This window comes from Durio zibethinus, chromosome 27 (genome assembly GCF_047325235.1).
Source record: "Durio zibethinus cultivar Kanyao isolate XHJ-2024 chromosome 27, ASM4732523v1, whole genome shotgun sequence".
NCBI classification, from domain to species: Eukaryota; Viridiplantae; Streptophyta; class Magnoliopsida; order Malvales; family Malvaceae; genus Durio; species Durio zibethinus.
The window spans coordinates 3,289,231-3,313,240 of NC_143188.1; the positions used below are offsets into that span (position 1 = coordinate 3,289,231).

A 24,010-nucleotide genomic window follows, 5' to 3' on the forward strand; every position below is an offset into this window, starting at 1 on the left:
TTTTACTAATTTGTTCATTTTAGCTTAGAGGTATTCATAAATAAAATCAAACCAAGCTCAAATGTCAGTTTTAAAGTTTCATCCAAAATCGATCTGGTCCATCCATTTAAGCCAAAATATGCTAATATTTTAATATTTTTAAATATAAATAAATTTTTATTTTTATTAATAAAATAGTGATTCATATAGAATCAAATTAGAACGAAATTTAAAATTTCATGTTCCTCGCTCCACCTCAATCAAACTTGGTTCACGACATTAATGGGCAGCTCAATCCATGAACGTTTCTATTTTAACTTTATTAAAAGTAAAAAAATAATAATAATAATATCCTAAGTATTGGTTAGTAACAAAACAAAAATAAAAACAAAGTGAGAGATATAATAAAATGACAACTTTCAACATGTGCTGGAAAAGAAAGCAAAGATTAAACTGGCTTTTTGCCATGAAATTTTTTCAATCTTTTTTTAGTTTAATTCAATTCGATTATTTGAATATACCTTTTTAAGTGTAATTAAGTTATTATTATTAGCAAATTAGTAGCATTTAACTTTAAAATTTTCATTTCTTGAAATCCATATAGACTTGAATTTATGAGGAATTATAGCTTAACACTCAAAAAATACTAGAAAGAGCACAGATTTTAACAATAAAAGGTTCATCAGTTCTATAAATAAACATCACTTCCTTTTAATTGGTCAAGAATCAAAGTTATCATGGCCAACTTTTGCTGAAAAAAAAATCCAAATTATACTATTAATATCATATGCTGCTGCTGATGTATCTCCATAGCATCTATCGCTAAATCAGTTATTTTGCTTTCCATATTTTTTCTATGAATTTGATGATAAAAAGGACTTCGGTTATATTCCTTGCGACGGTCCGGGGCGAGGCGGTACTTCTGATAACAACTCCTTGATTGGTCCATAAGGTCTTAAATCTGGCAGAACAGAAGTGCTGAAAAAGCATGCCACTGATACTCTTGGTCCTACAGAATTTGCCAGTACTCAATGCTCCACACTGTAAAAGCATCGTTTGATATTAGCTAAAAGCAGTAAAATAATTACAAATTAGCTGCAAAACCCGGTGATTCTGACAGAATTGCCACGGAGTATCACAAAGTTAGAAAACAAGAACAGCAAAGGATGCCCAAGTATGGATTCCTAGTAATATAATTATAATGATTAGACAGATATGATATGAAGATAACATAATTAAAATTTTAATAAAAATCATATATATTTAAAAAAATAAAAATATATATTTTATATTTTTTATATCAACATCAATTTTGACATACAATTTTGTGTAAAATATACATAATATTAATGCACGAATTATCAATATTTTACATGACAGGTTGTCGTATCTAAATATAACTAACAAAAATAAAGACTAAAGGCTTGCCTGTAGAAGATCTCCGATGTTAAGCACTAGAGCTCCATGAGTTGGGGGTATATCAACCCATTGGTTGTCATGAAGAACTTGGAGGCCACCAATATGGTCCTGTAGAAGCACCGTGAGGAAGTCATTGTCAGCGTGCTTGGTTGTACCCGGAACGAGTTCTGGCTGTGGACATGCAGGGTAATAATGTGACAGCATGACTAGCCCCTTAGCACAATCCATGTCTTTCAAATGATCAGGCTGCAACCCTAGAGCCTCAGACAGTTACTCAAACAACAAATAACCCAAATGCATTATTTGCTTTCAGTACTCCATCATTATATCTCTACAATACAAATAACTTAAGCACATAAGTGGTCATTTTAAGCACATAAATTTAGATATCGAATCAATGAACCACACAGGCGGACAGCAAGTAGATTTCGGTTACAGATTTGTGATTGAAAATAAAGAAATGTGATGAGAGTACTTATGGTTAGAAAAGCAATTCTACTTCCTAATCTTATCCCTTACTCTTTTTTCATGGTACATTCATCCCTTGGTCCTTCATTTGTTTAACTACAGAGTAGTAAATCATGGTGATTTGAGGTGGTTAATTATAATGTGCAGTAACTACAACTGCTGCAGATTAAACATCAATTTTTTTTTTTTTTTGGTATTTGAGGTTATCATCAGTGGAACTCTGGTCACAAAAATTAAAAGTTCAATATTCTACCAACAAATCACATGACTATCGACAAAACATCGGGATATCATAAGATTTTCCAATTTAAGTTGCTAAATTAGGAGTGTGGCTCTAATTTAACTCAGAATTGTGGCTGTGTAAATCAGATTGCGACAGACCAACGGAATGAAAGCCTAGCACGACCAGTGGCTACAAATCAATCCTCAGCAAGACAGATGTGGACACTTTATTCTACACACATTCTGACACTCCTTCAATTACTCTTTCTTTTTCTTTTTTTCTTTTTTTTTGGCATATTTTCACCTTAACAGTTAACAGTGCTATCTCCTTGTGAATTATCCAGAACATGGCACATGTATACCTGGATACCTCCGGTAACTCTTCTGGCATGGGAGGATCGGGAGCCATTAAGCTGAAAAGTGTATCTCTCCAGTTGGCTGCTGGTGAACTATACAGATCAAAATTGCAATTGTAGGCCACCCTTTTGGTATAATCCCGAGTGTAGAACTGCTTTTTCATCTCCAAATCTTGCTCAAAAAACCTTCGTACACCATCCTTCATCTCCTTCAGGACATTCAGAGGAATTCAATGATTCACAACTTGGAAGAATCGCCATGATCTTGATGCATTCCGAACTTTCTCAACAATCTTCTGACGAGCACCTGGATCTTTCTTCACTCCCTCAAGGTCTATAACAGGAATACTAACTGGATGCCACCTGAAACTGAGTTCTTCTCAAACTGGTCTGGAAGGTGGTGCAATGTCCGAGGAACCCCTTTAACTCCAGCATCAACAAGTCCTTTAACACCAGCTTTTGTTTCATCAAAAGCTTTCAATTCACTTGTTCGATCATATTCAGGCTTTAGTTTGGTGATCACTATTTTCTTCCTCCGTTAGCAAGTTTCAACAAAAAGAAGAGGAAGCGTGATGCTCTTAGATAGTGATGAAAGTGAAAAATAAGGCAATGATAGAAGAAACTTTTGACTTAAATATTTGAGCTTAGCCTCTTAATAGTGAGTTGGAAACACTATAACTGTGAAGAGTGCTGAAAATTCAATATTAACGTAACACCATTCAATTTAATATCACTTCAACTTACACATAAATTCTTTTATTTACAATTTTTTCACAAATTATGAACAATTTGTAGCCACAACACCCAAAGAAGACGACAAAGAGCACACATTGCTTAGGTTTATAAATAAGATACAAAGACATAACTCATTTCCTTAAATCAACTTGGTCAAGGATCAAATTCATCAGGACCATGAACATTTGAGAAAGATCATATGAATTATATTATTTGTGTAAACTATTTGTCACGCTGCTGCTGTTTATATCTGATCCATGGCCAAGTTCAGAACCTGAAATGTGGCAAGGACTCAGCGCGATTGCTTGAGCCTAGGGTCGGTTCTGGCTGCGGACAGATCGGGTAATAATGGGACAGCATGACAAGTCCCTTGGCACAATCTATGTCTGTTAGGTAATCAGGGTTCAGACCATTCCAGAGCAACTCATACAGCAAATAGCCCACATTCATTACTTGCATTGAATATTCCAGCGTTATGTCATGTGAAAAAACTAAAAAATAAATTTGTGTGAAAACTAAGAATAAAAGCTTAACGTATATTTAAAAACTACTCATTAAGAATTATATAAAAACCTTAGGTTTACATACAACTAACTAGGGGTTAAATTAGGAAACTAAATATTCTTAAAAACTGATCCTATAATTGAGCGATTATCTATCCTAATTTTTTATCCTTAATTCTAGAGATACAAATATAAATATATATAGATTACAAGATTACAATCAGTTATAAAATAAGTATTTTCCCATACTCCCCCTCAAGCTGGTGAATAGATGTTTTTCATTCCTAGCTTGAAAATAATTTCTTGAAGTGTTGCACTGCTGAGACCTTTAGTCAATACATCTGTAAGTTGACCCTTGGTCGATACATAAGATGTACAAATCAACCCACTATCTAGTTTCTCTTTTATAAAATGCCGGTCTATTTCAATGTGTTTTGTTCTGTCATGTTGCACAGGATTATGTGCAATGCTTATTGTAGACTTGGTATCAAGTAAAGTCTCATTGGTCCATCCCACTTGATCTTCAAGTCTTTTAAGATAATCTTTAACTATAGTAGTTCACAAATTCCTTGAGCCATTACTCTGAACTCTGCTTCAACACTTGATCTTGCCACCACATTCTATTTTTTACTCCTTCAAGATTATCACCTAAGAAAGTGCAATAGCCTGAGGTGGATCTTCTATCAATTACTAAACCTGCATAATCAGCATCTGTATATGCTTCTAGAACTAGCCCCAAATTTCTTTTGAATAAGATACCTCTCTCAAGATTGGCCTTCAAATAGTGCAATATATGGTAGATAGCCTGTAAGTGCACTTCTTTAGGACTATGCATAAATTGACTTACCACACTCACAGCATATGCTATATCAGGTTTAGTACGTGAGAGATAAATGAGTCTTCCAACTAATCTTTAGTACATCTCTCTATCTACAGTAGCATTTTCATTAGCTTCTCTAATTTTATGATTAGGATCTATAAGGTTATTTGCAAGTTTACATGTGAGCTTCCTAATTTTCTTTAGAAGATCCATCACGTATTTCTATTGTAAGATGAAAATACCATGTCGTGAGTGAGGTACTTCAATTCCTAGGAAGTACTTCAATCTTTCTAGCTCTTTTATCTCAAATTCTCTAGCCAAACACTATTTTAGAGATTTTCTCTATTTTTCATCATCTCTAGTTATAATTATATCATCAATATATACTAATAGAACTATGACTCTCTTTAAATCAAAATGTTTGATAAATAATGTATGATCTCTTTGACTTTGTTTATATTCCATTGCTAGCATCACTTTGGCAAATTTCTCGAACCAAGCCTTAGGAGACTATTTAAGGCCATATAAAGCCTTTTTTTCAGCTTGTATATTTCGTTTGCTTCTAGATGACCTCCAAATCTCAGTGGAACCTTCACATATATTTCTTCTTCCAAATCACCATGTAGAAAAACATTCTTTACATCAAATTGTTGAAACTGTCAATTGTAATTTGTAGCCAATGATAACAAAATCCTAACTGTATTCATCTTGGCAACTGGAGCAAAGGTTTCCTAATAATCCACTCCATAGGTTTGAGTATAGCCCTTAGCCACTAACATGGCTTTATGCGTTTTAACAGTATCATCCACCTTGTATTTTATAGTGAAAACCCATTTATACCCCACTAGATTTTTTCCTTTAGGCAACTCTACCAGTTCCCATGTCTTATTTTTCTCTAAGGCCTCAATTTCTATTACCATGGCTTGCCTCCATTTTTCACTAGATAATGCCTTGGATAATGTAGTTGAAACAGAAATAGCGTTTTGGCTCATAAGAAAATTTTTGTGGGATAGTGAGAATTTTTCAAATGACACAAAATTAGAGATTGGGTATAGTGGATGCTTGGTACATTCTCTAGTTTCTTTTCTAATGGCAATAGGTAGATCATAATCGCTAGTTATAATTTTAAGAGATTCATGCTCATTTTGAGAAACAGAGTAAAAAACTATAGTTACCTCATTTTCAAAGTTAGGATTAGGTTTTTGGACTGGCACTGGCTCAGGATCTGAAACTTTCCTTTTTGAGTACATTTGTAATTCCTTCATAGAATCAAGAATAATATTATCCTTTGTCACATTTTTTGTGTTTAAAATGGGTTCATAATCAAATTTAGTGTTTGACTTTGGCTCGCAGAAACAAGTTTTGACTCAAAAGAATTAATGGGTGAAAATGTTGAAGAAGAGGACAAATCAAGCAAAAAGAAGTCTTTATCCTTATCTTCCATGAATAAAGCTCCCCTTGAAGATAAGGTTGAGGAAAAAATGGTTTACTTTCTTCAAAAGTAACATCTACAGACACATAAAAATTTTTTGGTAGAAGGATGATATCACTTATACCCTTTTTGACTTGATGAATACCCCACAAAGATACACTTAATTGCTTTTGGATCCAACTTTCCCTTATTATGACTGTGAATATGAACAAATGATGTACAATCAAATTTTCTAGGTGTAAGGTTGTTTGTGGTATTAAGGTTGGGATAGAATTGTGAGAGTATTCCATAAGAGTTTTAAATCCTAAAACCCTTAAAAGTAACCTATTTATAATGTGTGTGATAGTGAGAATAGCTTCCCTTCAGTAAGATTTGGGTATATTTGCTTGAAAAAGGAAGGCTCGAGTTGTGGCTAGTAAATCGTTATTTTTTCTTTCTATCACTGCATTCTGCTATAGAGTATTAACACAAAATGACTCATGGATAATCTCTTCCTTTTGGAAATAGGTGGATAGATTCTTGTTGAAATAGTCTATTGCATTATCAGACCTAAATCTCTTGATTCTCACTCCAAATTGATTTTGAATGGTGTTTGAAAGCTTAAAAACACACTATTCACATTCGATTTGGATTTAAGTAAAAAAAACCCAAGAACCATGGTACAATTATCTATGAATGAAACAAATCATCTTGCACCAGAAATATTAGGAATTGTAGAAGGACCCCAAATATCACTATAAATCAAGTAAAAGGGAGTAGAACTTTTTTTGTTACTATTGAAAAAGATACACGTCTGTGCTTTGCAAGTTCACAAACATCACAATGAAAATCTTCGACGTTTAATCCATTGAACAAAGAAGGAAACATGTTTTTCAAAGTTTCAAAAGAAGGATATCCAAGACGAAAATGATAAAGCCAGATTTTATCTTTATTAGAAAATTTTTCATAAAGAAATGACAAAGGTAAACTATTCTTGATATTATTTGTGTGGTGTCTCAAGATAGTATAGTCCATCATTTTCCTTAGCAAGTCCAATCCTCTTCCCCAAACTTTGATCCTAAAATTCACAATAAGAATGATAAAAAGTCACTTTGCAGTTCATATCTTTGATAAGTTTTTGAATATATGTTAGATTAGTAGACAATCTAAGAACATGAAAAACATTTTTAAGAACAAATGAGGGATTAATTTGAACATCTCCTAATCCTGTCATTGAAGTAAATGAACCATCTGCAACAACAATTTTCTTATTACTAGGATATAGGGTATATGTACTAAACTTTTGTGAGGAATGTGTCATACGGTCTGTGGCTCCTGAGTCAATAACCCAAGAACTCTTAATAGGCTTAATTGAGACATTTAATCCATGAGAACTAAAAGTTTTACTTGACTAGAGACCTTACCCAAGGAACATACCCTAATAGGCTTTTTAAGGGTTTTTAATAAGCTTCTCAGCTTCTCAATCTCTTCTCTGTTCAACTCTCATTGTTTTCGAGACATTTGTAGTAATCTGATGATTTTCACAATTGACACTTCCTCAAACTAAATATTGGTGATATCTTTCTTTAAACTGAAACAAGTCTTAAGATATAACTAGAAATGACTCTTAGCAATAAAGGCTAAAGATGGGAAAATGGCTATGAAGGTCTTAATAAGGTTCGGCAATAAAAGCCTAAAATAGAAGTCGGTAATGAAGGCTGAAAATTTTACTTTCCAAGAAAAGCCTAAAGCTTTGATACCATGTGAAAAAACTAAGAAATAAATCTGTGTGAAAAACTAAGAGTAAAAACTGAATGTATATTGAAAAATTGCTCATTAAGAATTATACAAGAACCTTAGGTTTATATACAACTAACTAGAGGTTAAACTAAGAAACTAAATCTTCCTAAAAACTAATCCTATAATTGACCGATTGTCTATCCTAATTTTTTGTCCTTAACTCTAGGGATACAAATACTTAATTCTAGAGATATAAATATAAATATACAGAATACAATATTACAACCAGTTATAAAATAAATGTTTTCCCACATGTCCATATAAGAGGCATTTCCAAACCCAATTTTTCAATAACTGGAATTTTTGCCCATAAATGTATTTGTCCTCTAGCCAAACAACTAATATATTTGTCCAATTAGGAATGCAAAACTTTGGCATTGGACTCTTCCGGGATAGTATTACAATGGGGAAAAAAAGTTATTCAACATGATTGAATATCTAGCGGTATACATTAACTTGGAAATCCTTATAATTCATGGAGGCACCGAGATACCTCTAATATGATACACAGTTCAATGATCAGACATTGACCAAATTATTCAGTTCATAAATTATCTTTCCTATCATGGCTTCTTTGCACCTCCCAGCTGCAAATTCATAGCCTGAAATGCAGCAAGGGAGAAGTACCATCAACATCAAGGCCTCTTCCATTGGAGAATAGCACATAGTCCCTCACTGTGGTTTCCCTGTATTTTGGAGGATTCTCTTCTGATAACAATTCCTTAATAGGTCCATATAGCCTCGAGTCTGGCATTATATTAGTGCTGAAAAAACATGCCACTGATACTCTAGGTCCAACTGAATTTGCCAACACTCTATGCTCCACGCTTATAAATGTGTCATTTGATATAAGCTGAAAAAATAGGAAAAAAAGAAATTTGAAATTGGCCAAAACACGTATAACCCATTCAATAAAATGCAACATGTTCTCAGCAGTAAACAGAAACGTTCAAGAATAAAGGAATCATTCCAAGATGATCATCTAACTTATAAAATCACTCTAAAAAGAGATGAAAAAAGAAATTCATTGCAACCACTTCAGTTTCATTTATTTCATTCACTTAATTTGGTTTAGCCGATCCCTTTAGAGTATGAGAATTGAGAAGAATTATGGCTTATTTTCGTACGTTATGATCATACAGGATCAGTAGAATAACAATTTAAAGAATTGCCAGAAGAAATTGCAACTAAAAGATGAAACAACCTATTATTTACAAAATTATGGAAACCCACACCCAATCTACTATGTCTGTTTTGATCTAAAATTTTAATGATTTTATCCTAAAAAAATCTCTCAAGTATGGGTTAGATCTCTAGCTATATATTATAGCAGATCCTCTTGATATTCCAATATGAGTTTTGAGTGTTACAAACATAAAAACAGCAAAATTTAAAACTGAAGGGCTTACCTGTAAAAGATCTCCCACATTAATTACTAGAGCCCCAGGTGTAGGAGGTACATCAATCCACTTATCTTCATGAAGTACTTGGAGGCCACCAATATGATCTTGTAGAAGCACCGTGACAAAGCCATTATCTGCATGTTTACTTGTTCCCAGAGCCAATTCTGGCTGTGGACACGCGGGATAGTAATGGCATAGCATAGCAAGCCCCCTGCCACAATCCATGTCTTTCAGGTGGTCAGGTTTCAGCCCAAGTGCCTCAGAAAGTAACTCCAGCAGTAAATTACCCAAATTCTGCACTTGCTTTGAGTACTCCACCATTATATCCCTGCAAATGAATTAGGCATGTCAGTGATCATTTCTTCATCTCACTTGGTTTCACCTCTAAACTGTGAACTATTTGTATGTGAGCTAGTGTTTCTAAGGCATTATTGAATAATGTAAGAGAAGATGGAAAAAAGGCCATCTAAATAGGATTACGTATAAAACACCAGCGCAAATAAACCTATTTGGACCGGCTCAAAGAGGGATCTATTAAGCAAACCAAAAATCTCTTGCCGCTTGATAAGAAAAAAAAAAAAAGACTACATATATGGTCCATAAATTTATCGCATTGGTTAATGTTTAATATAGCAACCACTTGAAAGGTGAGTTACAATGTCATCCAATACCACAGATGCATAAGCCATACTTAAAATGGAAAAAGTGAATATAAGCAAACGAAAAATCTTAACATACCCATACCATTTGTAAACGGTATAATAAAACATACCTGCAAAGTGCTGGCAAGTCTTCCATCTTAGGAGGATTAGGAGCCATAAGGCTGAGAAATGTATCTCTCCAATTGACTGCTAAACCAGTATACAAATCAAAATTGCTATTATAGACCAGCGGTTTCGTATACTCACGAGTATAATATTGCTTTTTCACTTCAAGGTCTTGCTCATAAAACCTTCTTACACCATCCTTCATCTCTTCTAAAATACTTACTGGAATTCCATGATTGATCACTTGAAAAAATCCCCATTTCCTTGATGCCTTCCCAACTTTGTCCACCATATCCTTTCCAGTAATTGGATCTTTCTTCACTCCCTCAAGGTCTATAACAGGAATACTGAAGTGAGCATCACCTGAAACTGAGGTTTTCTGAATTTTATAAGGTGGTTGATGAAACACTCTAGGAACCTCTGTGATTCCAGCATCAACAAGGCCTTTCACTCCAGCTTTTGTGTCATCAAAAGCTTTTAGTTAACTTTTTCTATCATAATCAGGGTTTGATGTGTTGGCTGTCACCATTTCTTTTTCTTTTACAGACAAATTAGATAATTAGGATAGGAAGAGGAGGATGGAGATCTATCTTCTTTTCGCTAATGAAAAGATTATTTTCCTTTTTAAAATTTTAAAGAGTTGACTAAAGAGGATTTTATGAATAATATCAATGTTATTATCTCTTCTGGGACCCATGGCCTTGAAAAATGATACAAAAATGGCCAGAGTTTATGCCGCCTAAGATTTAATGCCACTTGCCACTTGCCGCTTGCCACCAGTTTCCACCTCAAGCTCAACTCTGATGGACCATGTCCCCATTCCTTAATTTGAATGTCTATCCCTTGCTTGCTGAGTATGATGCTTGCCTTCAAATTTACGCCCCTTCTTGTCAACACATTTCCGGGACCAAAATTGAATGGCTTTGAGATGCGTAGATGGTATTAAAAGGTGAAAATTGAGAGTGCAAATGATTATATCTCATTGTTCAATAACTAAATGATTGACAGATATTAATAAAATTCAGATTTTTTTTAATTATCTGATGCAGTTACTCATTTCTGTATCTCTCAAGATTATACTTTCAAGCTTTCCAGATTCCTGGAGCAATAGTTTCAATGGCCAAATCAGAAAGACACCAATTTCAACAATCAACAATATTTATGTTTATAGATAGGATATATAACCATCACTTCATAAGTTTATAGATCGGATATATAACCACCACTTCCATTTTCTAATTCTAGTTATACATGATCAAAAATATTACAGAGATGTGCCAAAGTATTCCATCACAAACTATTGATTATGCAAATGCTCCTTTTTGTCTTCACGGGGCTATTTCATAGCCTGAAATGTTGCGGGGCACAAGTTCCATCAAGACCTTTTCCATTGAAGTGGGTAAGATATTCTATCACAGTAGTTTCCCTGTATTTTGCTGGATTATCTTCTGATAACAACTCCTTGATAGGTCCATATAATCTTGAGTTTGGCTGAAAACTTGTTACGAAAAAGCATGCCACTGATACTCTGGGTCCTATACAATTCACCAGCACTCTATGCTCCACGCTTATAAGATTGTCATTTGATATAAGCTGAAAAAAACACGCAAACATGAAATAAATCGATCACTCGCATAGTTATGAAGTTGATTGTTGAGTTTGTAATGCACTTTCCATACTAATTTCTAGTAACAGAAATCTATCAGGCTTGCCTGTAACGGATCTCCAATGTTAGCTACCAAAGCCCCAGGAGTTGGAGGTATATCAATCCACTGATTTTCATGAAAAACTTGGAGGCCACCAACATGGTCTTGTAGAAGCACCGTGAGGAAGTCACTGTTAGCATGCTTGCTACCATCTAGAGTCAATTCTGGCTGTGGGCATGCCGGATAGTAAATTCTCATAACATCTCGATGTAGTATTGGAGTATCACAAATTCCTCATTAAAGCTTGATATCCCTAACAAGCTCAACACAAAATATACATAGAACCAGAATCACATCAGATATTAGAATTCTAGATATGACTTTTATCATATAGTACTTGGCTCCCATCTGACTAATAACTGTTCTAATACCATTTGTTAGAAACCTGCATTAAACTTTGACTCGATGGTATCATGATTTTGTTCTACAAAAAGTATCTCATAAGTATATTTTATAGTCTCAATATATATATCATAATAGATCCTCATAATCTCTTGATGTGGGATTAAGGTGTCACAAACTCCTCCTATTAAAAATTAATGTCCCTATCAAGCCTAACACATAACACACAGAACCATAGAATAAAGATCACATCAGACGTTGGGATTCTGAGGTGACTCCAATCATGTAGCACTTAGCTCACTTCAACTAGTGACCATTTTGATATCATTTGTGGAGACTCACATCCAATCTATTAGGTATTGTCTGCATTGAAATGAAGGTATCACAAAAGGCACCTCACAAGTATAAGTATCAACTTATATATCATAGCAAATTTTCAAACATCTTAATGTGAGATTGATGTATCAAAAACTCCTCTGTTAAAACTTAAGATCCTTGTCAAGCCTAACCTAAAGCACACACAAAACTAGGATTACATTAGATGTTGGGATTCTAGAAGTGGCTCCTACCTGTAACACTTAGCTCCCTCGGTATTCTAAACATACCTCCCACTATGTGGCACTTAACTCCCTGTTCGACTAGTAACCTCTTTGATATCAATTGTGAAAATCCACACACCGAGGCACCTCATAAGTATGGATTTAAGTCTTAACTTATATATCTATAGATTCTTAAAATCTCATGCTATAGGATTAAGGTAAGTATGTAAATGAACTGAATATGAATGAACGAACGCATGTTTATTGTTTGTTCATTTATTTTTAGAGCTTCTTGGACTCAGTTCGTGTTCGATAAAAAAATTATTTATTTGTTAAAATTCGGTTCATTTAATCGGTAAAATGTTCGTATTCAGTTTTGTTCAGCTTGATTAAGTTAAACGAACTCGTTTGTGAACATTAAACGAACATGTTCATGCATATATATATATAAACATGTTCATAAATAATAAACAAACTATAACTAAACAAATTTAAACAAATTTAAACAAACAAACCTTAAATGAATATAAACAAACATAAATAACACCTAAAATAGGATTAGGTAAAAGATAAATATGTAATTTTGTTATTGTATTTTTATTATTGAACAATAAATGAAGATAAATGAACTCTAATGAATCATAAATAAACAAGTTTTAAACAGTCCTAAAATGAGCTTATTTGCTAATATAAACAAACCAAACAAACTTATATCCATCTTTAATTTGTTTAATAAACTAACATAAAAATACTGTTCAAAATCGTTTGTTAAGCTTAATATAAAAACCGAACATGTTCACATATGATTTGCCAAAAGCTCTATTGGCTTACACCCCTAGATTAGGGTGTCATACATTATCCATGTTACCTCTTCCTCCTTGTCTCCAACAAGTCTACCAAAAATGTCACACACCACTACCCTAATTGCTCCTCTTTTAGTATTTTTACAAAATACTCCATCATAGTTTATTTTAACCCACCCTATTTTGGATCTTCACTTTTAACTTGTTTTTTTTTTTTTCCTATATCATTCAGTCCAAAATCTTTCAAGCTCAAATCTGCAACCTCTCATATTGCACTCTTCAACTTTACAATGGTTCCAAATATGCATAGATTTTTTCTCCCAAAAGTTTCTTAAAATCTCCCTTTCCAAATATTCTAGCATGTAAGGGCCACTAACACATTTTCCTTCATTTGTATTTCATTTTAGGGAAAGATTTCCAATAACCATTTATCAAACCTCACAACACTATCCATTTTAATTCTTAACCCAGTGCAAGTTTCAAACAAGACACCTTTTATCTATTCACATAGTAAACAATGATGTTCCACTAATTCTTCTTTACCTTACAAATAGGATATAATGGATTATTAACCACTTTCTTCTTATACAAATTGTTGTAGGTAGCAATTGAATCAATACAAAGTCTTTAAATGAAATGCTTGATCTTACTTTAAATATTTAACCCTTAAATCTCCTTTCGCAGCTTGTGATCAATACAGTACAATGATGATGATGGATCATTCAAACACATTGTCTTCATTTTTTCTCTTACATTTATGTCTAGATTTTGTAATGTAGCCAAATAATGCAATCACTACCATCATGTTGATAAACTAAAATTTTTTATAAATCTAGTTTCCTATAGCTCTTTCATCCAATTTCTTTTCCTCCTTATTTATGTATTTCTTCATTTTTTTTAGAAAATAAGTATCAACTATGGCAACTGGCACTAATAGTTCCCTTTTAGATTCTAGAGTAATGATCCTATCATATTAGAATTGATTTTTTATCTTTAACTTACCAAGTAATTCTTTCCTTAAAAAGGTCTCTTCCATTCAACATGCTACTCTAGCCTTATAATGCATAAACACCCTTTTTGCTTTCAATACTAAATTGTGTAGAAAGAAGAAACCCTAGACCACAAAGCAACAGGCTCTTGTAATAACCATTAACATTGATTTGCTAAAAGGGCTATATTAAATATCTCCATACCTTTAAATCTGATGCCATCAATTTCTTTTCTTGCTGTCAATACTTCACAACTTTTCCAATTTATCCTTCTTTCATCTTCTTCCTACCATCACCACTACTTTACCATAACTTTATTCATATCAACACACAATTTCTATGAAGTTTATAATAAGACATGTTATAGCTAAGAAGAACACAAGCTATTGTTTTCAAAAGAACCTGAAAGATTTAAACCACAATAAGAACACAAGAAAAAATAAAAAACCTAATGTGGTATTGCAACAAATTGCCTTTTATTTAACATAGGCTACATTTCATTCATTTATAAACTTCAAAATACAAAATATTGATTCAACAACTTCTAACTACTTCAAAAATTTGTTTACCTAACAATTTGGTTCACCAAAAACTTATCTATCATGCTTTCTAAAGTCTGATAAAATAAAAGAAAACAAAATGGCAAAACAAATTACTACAGTAGAAATGCTATACTAAGTTGTTTCAATTGCCAACAATCCTTTCTAGCATTTCAGTTGGAAATGCCAATACTTTTTCTTAATGTTTCAAATCTTGACTTTCGTAAGGTTGTAATACCCCAGCCCAAATAATAATTGGGCTAGACTAATACTAAAGCCCATCAGTTTATTAAGACATTGTTTAGTAAAAGAAAAAGGGATGAAGTATTATATGAAAGAAAACCTAACTATCATGAAATAGAAAAAAAAAGATATGTTTTTTCCCTCAATCATTGGTCTCTTGAAAGAATAAAATGATATTATAGTTTTAGATGATAACAGACTAAATACCAAGTAACAAATTTTCTCATGTCTGTTACCTCAACTTTTTTTATATTCAAGATTGTAAAAATTGAAATTAAAAGTTCAACAAATTATTACTTGACTTCACATATAATAGATGTAAACTCAACTTTTGTTTTGTTAGACAATAGAGACCCTTCATTTGACTTATATTTTTCTTTCTCATTTTCCTCTCCTTTTATTTATTTGGTCAAATTATATTATCATTCCTTTACTTAGATTAAAAGTTAAAATTTAATCATTTGACAATGGTTTCAATATTGGCATTATTTATACATTTTGAAATTTGAAATTTTAGAACAATCGTTAATAGTGTCTAATTTTTTTTGTTAAGCAAACTAACTTGGATATTAATTTGATGACATAACATTGATTTGTTGATGTAAAACTTTTTTTAATTTTAAAATGCCATGTGGTATTTTTGGTCATGTGGCATGTTTTGGATTGATCCCACAATTTTTTTTTATTTTTTAACCATTTTATAATATTGTATTAAATACAAATTTAGTACAAAATTAAAGCATCTTATTCAAATAAAATACTTAAATTAATCAAAAATTCAAACCTAAATTTATTTAAGAGATACCTTTTTCTCTCTTAAAAAAAATAAAAATAAAAAATAAAAATTGAATCTATTGAATATGCTGAGCTTGAGAAGAGGAGTGTATCACTTGAAATTCTTTTTATTAAAAATACTAAACTTAATCAATTATAATAAAAAAATTATACAAGAATTTATCATTTAAAAATGTAGATTCCATATAATTTTTTTATGAATCTTACATAACACCAAATCATAATTGATTAATTGTACTATCCTTACACAATGAATCTAATATCTTAAGTTAAATACATATTTGGCCACTTAACTTTACAATTGTTGTCATATTGATGTCTAAAACATTTTTCTATCACATTAATATCTGAACGTTCAAATCAATTATCATATGGGTACTCGTGAATAATGACAACTTTGCTAATGTAACTTGAACATATAATAAAATGCTAACATATATTAAAGTAACCCAATCAACTCCACATCATCAATGGCACGTCATCTTTAAAAGAAAAATTCTAAAAAAATTCAAAAATTAAAAATTCTAAAAATTAAGAAATTCTAAAAATTCTAAAAATTTTCCTAAAATTCTAAAATAATTTAAAAAAATTATTTTTATGAAAATTCAAAAAAATTACAAAAATTCAAATGAAAAATCTAAACAATTCTAAAAACTTTTAAAAGAATTCCAAAAATTTTTAAAAATTATTAAAAATTTAAAAAAACCTAAAAGATTCTCAAAATTCTTTTAAAATTCTAACAATTTCTCAAAAATTGTACAATAATTTCAAAATTTTAAAATTTTCAAAAATATTTTTAAAATTCTAAAAATTTTACAAAAATTAAAAAATTTCAAAAAATTCAAAAAAGAATTATGGAAACATAAGATTTTTCAACAATTTTACAAATTTTAAAGAAATCCAAATTTAAAAAAAAAAAAGACAAAAAATGACAATTTTATTAAAATTTAAATTTTTTTTTAGAATTCAAAAAAAAAAGTTAACAAAAACTCAAAAAACTATAATAAAAAATTTTTTGAAAAAATATAATAATTTTTAAAAAAATTTAAAAAATTTAAAAAATTTCTAAAATTATTCCAATTTATTAAACTTACAATTTCAATTTTCATATATATATATATATATATATTTTTTTTTTTTTTTAATTTTGAAAAATTTTTAAATTTTTTTGAGTTTTTATTAAATTTTTGAGTTTTTTTAGATTTTTTTAATTTTAAAGAATGTTTCAAAATTTTGAAATTATTTAATTTTTCAAAATTCGTTAAAAATTTTTAATTTTTTTTATTTTTATTTTTAGTTTTTTAACTTTTTGTATTTTTTAAATCTTAAGACAATTTAATTTTTATAAATTTTAATTTTTCTTGAATTTTTTTATTTTTTAAAAAGTTTTCAGAGTTTTTAAAATTTTTCAAATTATGATAATTTTTTCATTTATAACAGTATTTCATATTTTTTATTTTTTACAAATTTTAAATTATTATAAATTTTCAAAATTTTTTAGAATGTTTTAGAATTGCTTTGAATTTTTCAAAATTTTTTAAACTTTTTCAAAATTAAAAAATTACATTAGTTTAGTGTTTTATAATCTTTTAAAATTATAAATTTTTAAAATTTTTTAAATTTTTTCATATTTTTATATTTTTTTAGAATAATTTTTTTTTTTTGAAGTTTTTTAAATGTTTTAGAAATTTTTAAAATGTTTTGAATTTTTTAAAATTTTTTTTGTATTTTTTTTATTTTTTTTTAAATTTGCTTTTAAGGATGACGTGACATTGATAATATGGTACTGACTAGACTGTTATAACATATAAATCCGTAAATTTATATCTAAACATTGACTTAGGAGTCACCACCAATATTTTTATTTGGGTGTGATTGGCCACCTCACTGAATCTGTCCCTTTTAAAGAGGATTCCTAAGTTCGACTTAAGTATCTCTAAAAGGTAAATTCAATTTTTGCGAAACCAGAAATAGGTTCAAGAGTTCGATTATGAATGAGAAAAGTTACAGCACCCTCACAACACCAATTAAAAAATGGTACCAGCTCAATTTTGTGTTATCCATTAAACCTTAAAAATTTTACCAATTAATTTAATTATTGAAAAATATCTTTAATTGACTCCAATATTTTTGGCAGAAAATTAAAAAAATTTCCACACCTCAAGAGTATATAAGAAAACTATTGTTTCACTTACAAAGGCTCCATCGTCGGATTATTTTACACTAAAAATTTTCGAGAAATATTGGGACTTTCAATTTTTCCTCAAACAGACATTTCCTGAAAGTTTTATTTTAAAAGAAAGTTGATACTCTCAACACTCCCTCTAAAATATATTTTTTTAAAATTTTTATTTTCAAGAAAAATTGACACTTTCAACTTTTCATCAAAATATTTTTTTTGAAAGTTTTATTTTCAACGAAAATTGATACTTTCAACCTTTCCTTAAAATTATTTTTTTCGAAAATTTTATTTTCGAAGAAAATTGATATTTTTCACTTTTCCTCAAAACGCTCTTCGAAATTTTATTTTTAAGAAAAATTGATACTTTTAACTTTTCCTCAAAAATATTTCTTTTTCTTAAAAATTTTATTTTAAGGAAAATTAATACTTTCAATTTTCCTCAAAACAATTTTAGAATTTTATTAAAAAAATTATTGAAAATTTAAGGATGTTTAATTAAATAAATAAATTAGCTCAATTTAGTCAATAAATAAATAAAGGAAACAATAATAATAATAATAATCAATAAATAAAAAATAGAGAGAAGGAAAAAAAAAACCTTTGGAGGCTCGATCAAGTGGCTCAACAGAGACGTGGCTCCAGAAATGAACTCAATTGGAACGGCTTGGAAACGGCTCGGCTTGATGGCTCAACAGTAGTTTGATGACATGGGTTGACAGGTTAGTGAGCTGCGGGTCGGGTCGGATCTTCACAAAACACGCGGACCCTGCCTAATTGCTGACCCAAAATGACGTTGTTTAGCTTGCATATAAAAGGCAAAAATTTTTCTTTCCCTCAGATGCTTCCCTACGCTCTCTCTATCTTCTCTTTTTTTTCCTGCATCTCTCTTTAGGACATAGAGAACACCGATGAAACTCATCGATTTTTGGATCTTTACTGTCAAAAAACTAGGTTTTTGGTCGAAGTATTATCGAAAAACTTGAATTATCACCGAAAAATTCAATCTGATTCTAGAATTTCAAAAAATTTCCAAAAAATGACAGAAAAATCTCTAAAAAAAAAACTAATCTTCCAACCATAACAATAAAATCACCAGAAACTACATCAGAGACTAATCCTCCTCAAAAAATTTAAGCCTCTGATTCCTTCCACTTCTCTCTGTTTCCTTTCCTGTCTTTCTCCGTGTTTTTACTTTGTGATTGTTGGCTCTTATATAAGGTTCTTTAAGGGTTTAAGTCAGAATCCTCTTATCTTTTCATCTGATATCCCTTTTAAAAAAAAAACTTTTTTATCTCAATTTCAAAATTGAAATTTCTTTGTCCTAGAGTTCTAATAAGATTGAAACTTTGCCTTTATCAATTCATAAAAAAACTTAGTTCAAAAAAAAAAAAAAAAAAAAAAAAAGGTGTCTATAGTTGCCCCTATTTGCATATTTTTTGTAAAACAAAAATTATGCAAAGACATAGACACCCATCATGACCTTATTCAAGGGAGACAACACTTTAGCATAGATTGGATCGAGTCCGAAATGAAATGACCCAAAAATAGATATGACATAAGTCAAAATCCAACATAAGATGACCTAGATTGAACCATAGTCTGAAATGAATAACTTGGACTAAGCCAAAGAAAGATCTAGCGTAGGTCGAAACCCAAAAACAAAATGACCTGGATTAAATTGAAGTCTAAAATAAAAAACTTAGACTCAACCGAAGAAAGATCTGGCCTAGGCTAAAACCAAAAACAAAATTACCTAGATTGAATGAAGTCTGAAATAAACAACTTGGACTTAGTCGAAAAAAGATTTAGCTTAGGTCGAAACCTAAAAACAAAATGACCTAAATTGAACTGAACTCTGAAATGAATAACTTAGACGGAGCCAAAGAAGGATCTGGCATAGGCCGAAACCCAAAATAAAATGACTTAGATTGAACCGAAGTCTAAAATGACTGACTTGGACTACGCCAAAGTCATGACTTCAATTATGAAATTTCAAAACTTCAAAGGATCACGATTTGAAGCATTTAAAATTTTCATAATAACAAATCCACAATATAAGTTTGAAACTCAAAAATTCACAATTTGAGTTTCAAAAAATCAAAATTCAAAGGTTCGTAATTCAAAGTTCACAAGGTTCAAAGATTCATAAAATTCACAAAAATTGAAGATTCACAAGATTTTTAAATTCATCAGAGATTTGCAAAAATTGGAGATTCGTAAGATCTTTATATTCACAAGAATTGAAGATTCGTAAAAATTCAAGATTTTCAAAATTTTTAGTTCACAAGAATTGAAGATTCACAAATTTCAAATATTCACATTTGCAAAAAACTTTTAAAGATTCACAACTAGAATTTTAATGGTTCTCATTCAAAAATTTTAGAATTTCATCCAAAATTTTCAAGATTCTGATTAAAAAACTCTAGGTATTCACATCAAAAAAAATTTTAAACTCAAAGATTCTCATTTGAATTATTAAAGATTAATCTTGAGGTTTTACAAATCATCCTTATCATTGAAAAGGTTTCACAACTTTAAAAGTTGGGATGTTTTCCTCGTAAAAAATCTCATCATGAAAAATTTTTGAAGTTTCAAAGTTAAAAATTCCCCTACCAAAGTCAAAATAAAGATGCAAATGCTTTCTTAATGATGCCAATGCAATAACCCAAATTCTCACAACAATGTAGATACCATACTCTAAACCATGATTCACATGTTCATTACATGATTCAAATGCATGATTAAACCATGATGCAAATGCAATGTAATGAAAATGTCCCTAAAATGACATTCTAATTAATTGTGGTAATAAGGTTCTCAAGATTCCACCATCTCACATTAACTTTCTAGTAGTAACATTTTCAGAAGTAATTCACCAATTTTGCTAACTGATCCATGTTATTTTCAGAATTTGGTCACAACTCACATATTATTTTGGTTGATCCATCACCATATTCACCACTTGGGTACCACATTTGCCTTTTCAAATAATCTTTTTCACTTTTTACCCCTATCATCTTGGATTTCTTTTCAAACGAATGCATGAATCTTTTATGAATATTATCATTCATTGATTATCATTTCAATTCAGCACAACGCAATCATATATTTTCTTGATTTATTCTAAGGATGAGTGAGGAGGATAAGGTGAATTGAGAGAAAAAGAAATCAATACAAGAATAAGTTTGGTACAAAAATAAATAGATCAAGGAACAAATTCAAAACATGTCACTGGGGTAAGTGTTTGAATGGTTTAATAATATATAAATAATGAATATTCAGATAATTTCTAACATTAATCCAGGATTATTTTTTAAAAACTCATTCCATTGATTTTTAAAATCATTTTGAGCTCTCGCACTTTGCTCCAGTTTCAAAAGATCTTCAGATAACATTGCTCTTTCATATAATGAGTTGTTGTTCTAGTTTTCAGCTCAAATGTCTTTCTACCCAAATCACCCTTTCAGGTTTTCAATTTGAGTCTCTATTTTCATCTTTCATTTTTCATTTTTCAATTTTCTTATTCTTTCATTTTCTCTTTTTTTTTTCTCTTTCTTTTTTCTTTTACCCATTATTGATATCTATTCTACATCGATCTCTAGAATAACGAAGCATGATTTGGTTGTTCCATCATGAGCATGCCTTAGTTTAACATATGATCATTCAATTCGAGCATTCACATTTGATCTAAATGGACTTTTAAAGGTTATAATGTAGGCAATGGTAAATGGTCAAGAAAGAAATGGATAAAATAGGCTCCAAACATATGTTTAAAGGGTTCAAAACCAAAGGATCATTTTTCATCATGCAATGCAATTTGTCATTTTGCCCCATTTCACATCATTTCATTACTTTTTTATTTTTTCATCTGATCCCTTACAAAATGACTCTCATTAATTTATCCCAAATCATGTGTAGCATTCATTTTTTTTTTCTTATTTTTTTCTTTGTTTTACTTTTCTTTTTTATTTCTATTTGAGACCTTTTATGATTTTTGCCCCTAGTATGAAAAGTGATCCTTAGTCAGGGTTTTTTAGAAAAAAAATTATAACAAGCTCAAAGGGGTAACAATGAATGGTTTTTCTAATGGTAAAAGAAAGATGGCCAATTTTTATCTCAAATGTGAATGCTTTCTTTGAAGATCATATTTTGAACAAAGATAAACTGATTAAATGCCTTTAAGACATGCATATTTTTCATGAATGATTTCTGCTCACAAATTACCTTTTTTGCTCAAATAATCTCTATAGATGAATATGAATGAGTTTTTAAAATTAAATCCCAAAATTATTGTTTATCATTGTCCAAACATTTACCATTTGAAATTTGAGAATGAGAATAAAATGGGTATGAAAGGTAACAAAAATAATGACTTGGATGCAAGAGAAAATGTAATGAAATGCATCAACTTGCCCTTTATTAAAATGATAAAAAGCGAAATCTTATTACATAAAAAAAATCTTAGCATTTCTCTAAAAGAAATCCAAGCAACTTTTAGCCAGTACCAACATCTTTGTCTTCCCTAAGACTATGTCCCTGTATGATCAAGTAAAGGATTTTTACTGCTATTAGATTTTTCTAATTCATCGAAGCTTACCAAGCCTTTTTAGATCAAACTTTGCATCTTGTGCTTGAAAGTAGGGCAAGTTTCTATAGAATTGCCTACATTCTCATTTTGGTAATCGCATGTGGCATTAGCATCATACGATTGGGGATAAGATTGCTTTAATGGTTCTAGAATAAGAGGAGATACTAAGTTATTTTTAACCAATTCTGAGAATAACTCAATGTAAGTCATGGGGAAAGGGTCAATGTGTGCCATTTCTTAATTATTTTAGGATCTCTTTAAACCATCCGCTTGGTTATTAGGCATTGAATCTGGTGTAGTAATAGGACTGGGCCTATACGTGGGTGTTTGAAAAGTTGGTCAAAAGACTAGGTGTGGAACAGGATGGTAAGAGACTGGTGCAACATGATTAATGGTTGGATAATAGGCAAGATATACTGACTGTAGGTATAGGGCATAACTTTTGAACTGTTATCCTTCAAAACTCATAACTTGAGCTTCACTTTCTTTTCTTTTAGACATCCCACCCTTCTTTGTATTTAAGGTCTCTCCCTCTTTAAGCTTGTTACTCTTAATGGCATTATCTATCATTTCTTCAGAGATCACTATATCGATAAAATTTTTTATGACATTCCCAATCATTTTCTCATAATATTGAGGCTTTAGAGTACTCACAAATAAAATGATTATTTTTTTCAGTGAGAGGTGGTTGAACTTGAGTAGCTACATCTTTCCATCTCTGTACATACTCTTTGAAGCTTTCAGAAGGTTTTTTTTCCATACTTTTGTAGAGATAGATGATCTGGAGCTAAGTCTATAATGTGTCGATATTGAGTGATGAATGCCTTTGCCAAATTGTTCCAGGATTGGATGCGAATTCGATCTAACTGGACATACCACCTCACGGCTGAGCCAGTGAGACTATCTTGAAATATATGCATCAATAGTTTCTCATCATGAGCATAGGTAGTCATTTTACAGCAATACATGGTAACATGACTTATTGGGCATTTTATCCCATCGTATTTTTCAAATTCGAAGACTTTAATTTTTGGTGGGATGACCACATCTGGCACTAAGCATAGTTCGGTGGCATCTACAGAGCCAAAATAATCCATTCCTTCGATAGCTCACACTCTCTCTTCTAAAAGGTTCATTTGTTGTATACTCGGGTCTTCCATCACCTTAGAAGTTTTCATCTTTAATCTCTTTTTCTCTTTAAGATCATCAAAATTAGGGTCTTTAATTGGATCACGTGCCTTGGCCCTAAAGGTAAGGTTAGTGTAGCTATGAAATGGCACTTCAGGATATGCCTAAAAAAATGGCATCTGTAGGGCTTATGTATTTTGAGGAGATTGGCCTTAATTTAGGTCAAGCCTAGAAAAGTGTAGAAGATCCACAATATCTTACCTTTCATTCAAA

The 24,010-nt window shown here is 30.9% G+C and overlaps 1 protein-coding gene and 2 pseudogenes across 2 annotated transcripts; all 3 read right to left on the reverse strand.

The window, feature by feature from the left end:
- Window positions 1-665: 665 nt before the first annotated feature.
- Window positions 666-3,629, reverse strand: LOC111279345 (1-aminocyclopropane-1-carboxylate oxidase homolog 1-like; annotated as a pseudogene). The gene is made up of 4 exons (XR_016334644.1): window positions 3,454-3,629; window positions 2,451-2,977; window positions 1,408-1,729; window positions 666-1,020 (listed from the first exon to the last, which is right to left on the reverse strand). The product of XR_016334644.1 is annotated as a 1-aminocyclopropane-1-carboxylate oxidase homolog 1-like (transcript).
- Window positions 3,630-8,073: 4,444 nt separating this feature from the next.
- LOC111279346 (1-aminocyclopropane-1-carboxylate oxidase homolog 1-like) lies at window positions 8,074-10,581 on the reverse strand. Its single transcript, XM_022866358.2, has 3 exons — window positions 9,889-10,581; window positions 9,123-9,444; window positions 8,074-8,566 (listed from the first exon to the last, which is right to left on the reverse strand). The coding sequence occupies exons 1-3, from the start codon at window positions 10,173-10,175 to the stop codon at window positions 8,309-8,311; spliced, it is 867 nt and encodes a 288-aa protein (XP_022722093.2). The 5' UTR covers window positions 10,176-10,581; the 3' UTR covers window positions 8,074-8,308.
- Window positions 10,582-11,224: 643 nt separating this feature from the next.
- Window positions 11,225-11,787, reverse strand: LOC149510842 (1-aminocyclopropane-1-carboxylate oxidase homolog 1 pseudogene; annotated as a pseudogene).
- Between the last annotated feature and the right edge of the window lie 12,223 nt (window positions 11,788-24,010).

Coding starts and splice junctions, on each gene's coding strand:
- LOC111279346 (XM_022866358.2), bottom strand. CDS start 10,175: ATGGTGGACAAAGTTGGGAAGGCATCAAGGAAATGGGGATTTTTTCAA. Junction 9,445..9,888: donor GACTTGCCAGCACTTTGCAG/GTATGTTTTATT, acceptor ATTCATTTGCAG/GGATATAATGGTGGAGTACT. Junction 8,567..9,122: donor ATGTGGGAGATCTTTTACAG/GTAAGCCCTTCA, acceptor CTATTTTTTCAG/CTTATATCAAATGACACATT.